General features: G+C 37.6%; 1 protein-coding gene across 1 annotated transcript in view; it reads right to left on the bottom strand.

Moving 5' to 3' along the window:
- Positions 1-245: 245 nt before the first annotated feature.
- Positions 246-2,470, bottom strand: part of LOC122526886 (protein pangolin, isoforms A/H/I/S-like) — a 185,499-nt gene continuing 183,274 nt past the window's right edge. The window contains exon 4 of the mRNA XM_043650512.1: positions 246-332. Coding sequence (XP_043506447.1) covers positions 246-332 — 87 coding nt within the window. The remainder of the gene's footprint in view (positions 333-2,470) is intronic.

The following is a 2,470-nucleotide window of genomic DNA, read 5'->3' as shown; positions in this document are numbered from 1 at the left end:
AAATATTTACATTTTACATTTGTACATTGAAATTGATTCTCGGAATCTTTGTCGTGGTATTCCACTGTAAACCGAAAATTGGTTCGAAGATAGCGAGCACGATAATTAATTGGAAAATGGTGTAAGGATGACGATAACATTTAACTTGGCCGAAATATATTGGTCGAAAAGGGGTGATAGCAATCGTTTCGAAACTAGACTAGGGACTAGGATGAATTTTGGGGAGTAGAAGACTCTGTTGACAATCATCGATAGAAAGTTTCTAATTCTGTACTCACGAAAGTTGCGTGTAGATGTCGCGATTGATTTGTAACTGCAGCAACAACACTTACCTGGAACAGACAAGAAAATAAAAATGTTAGTGCAAAAATATCAACTTGTAATTATCCTAAGATAATAAATTCATAAAATCCTTATATATCTTATACAAAAAAAAAAAAAAAAAAAAATATTCCCCTCGTAAAATTTTTATATCTCTTCGTTTTTCTAAAAATTTGTCGCAGGTTTATTTCGCAAAAGTTCGAAATTTCTTTCGAAACGTTTCTCTCATTCTTCGTATTACTCATCCTCTTCGGGTGACGAAGCGACGCATCTTCAGAAATATTGACGTGCAACAATAGGACGCGTATGGGGGTGGCCCCTTTCACCGTGGCCGCGCGACAGAGTCACCGATATTGCCTAGTATTTACGAAAAAGCGAAAGCTCTTTGTCAGTCAGATTAATAAAGCCAGCTCATCCTCGGAGCAAAGCTCGGGCCCGCCGTGAATTCGACGATTTCCGCTGATCTGGCGGGAAGCAGATCGTATTGCTAGTTACCGTGGTCCATTCACCGCACAAGGAACCACAGCTTCCCCCATTGTAATTCCCGTGGATCACGCCATTGATCATCGACGATTAAACGGTGCGTGCCGTTTACTCTGTGTTTCTTCCAGCGTTGCGAATTAAGAAACCGGTTCCCTTTCTTTATTTTTTTAATTAAACAAGCACTCGCTACAAAAATAAAATAAAATAAATAACGTGTACAGAAACTGCGAAGTGTATAATATTTCGCTATTTTTCTCTTCGAATTATACAAACGAGTTTACAAACTGAAAGAGAAATCATTTAGAAAAATTATCTTCGATCCGGACGCATTTGGACTAACTTGCAAGTTGTACATAGAGAAATAAGAATATGACGAAAATTAATTTCCACTTTCGTCAGAAATAGTAGAATATTCTTGTCGTTCTAAAGATATCGCAAACATAAATAGACAAAATTCACGCAAAACTTTCCTCGAGATTACAGGAAAAATTCCACCATTTTCTAAAATCAAGAAATGATTTTATTCGATATTTACGAAACTCCGATACCGGAAACACACGGACGAAATTAATTTCCATCGGGTTTCGTGACTCGAATTCGCAAGGGGCAAGCCGCGCGAAAATGAAACGAACGTAAATTCGATCGGAGGTTGTTCCGGCTCTCCCGGTGGAGAGCGATCGAGGAAATTAAAAGACGTTTACCGGAAGACGCCCTCCTAATGTCTTCGGCTAAATCGATTGGTTATTCGTTCAAGCGAAATCGCATCACGACTCGTCATTCAATAAAAACAAGACGGCCCGGGGAGCGATAAACCACTTAAGGCCACTCGATATCCCCGGCCCCCGAGGAGCATCGATTCGAAAGAAAGGGAAAAGAAGAAGGCTGCGGGAAAGAAGCGTGACGATGCACACTTACTTTACCGATACACCTCGCGTGTACGTGTGAGTGCGAATCTTTACGTCAAAGAAAACCGAGAGAGAGTTTGGTTATTCTGAGAAAATAAAAAGAGAAACAGAAGTTTCGATCGTGGAAGAATTTTCGAAGAAACGAGGAATTTTCTTTTTTTTAAATTACACTGCGAAAGAAGCGAACGAGACAAATTTTCTCGCCATTTCCATTGATATTTGATGCTCTTTTTACAGACAAAATAAAAAACAAATATCGCATATTGTACACTTCGTGGACATTTCTGATCTTTCCGTGTAATTTTTCTGTTTTCAAGGAATTTACAATTTCTTTCTGACAGGATGATACATGGACAAAGATGCGAATTAATAGAAAATAGAAATTGACATACGTGTTCATTTTTACGGATGAAATGCAAAGAAAGGATAGAAACGTGTACACACGCACGTTGTATGGAAATAAAAATGCATGAGTGTTTACAATCTTTCACTCGTCTAAATACAATTTTTTAGCTTCAAAAGAATTCTGAATTTCTTTTCACAGGGTAAACGATACGAAAGGGTAGAGAGAGAAAGAGAGCTATCGCGTAAACAGAAATTCTAAATTCTAAATATCGTTTTTAGTTCTAAAAAGCTTCGCTGCGAGAGAGTGCCCGGTGGAATTGCTGGGAATTATTGACATTGTCGATATTCTAAAAAAAAAAAAAAAAAAAAAATTAAATAAAATGAACGAATATTTAATGTAACACGAGTTTATATTA

Source organism: Frieseomelitta varia, unplaced genomic scaffold, assembly GCF_011392965.1.
Source record: "Frieseomelitta varia isolate USP_RPSP 00005682 unplaced genomic scaffold, Fvar_1.2 scaffold_201, whole genome shotgun sequence".
Lineage (NCBI taxonomy): Eukaryota > Metazoa > Arthropoda > Insecta > Hymenoptera > Apidae > Frieseomelitta > Frieseomelitta varia.
The sequence above is the reverse complement of the archived record's forward strand: the minus strand, read 5'-3'. Positions and strand labels throughout refer to the sequence as shown.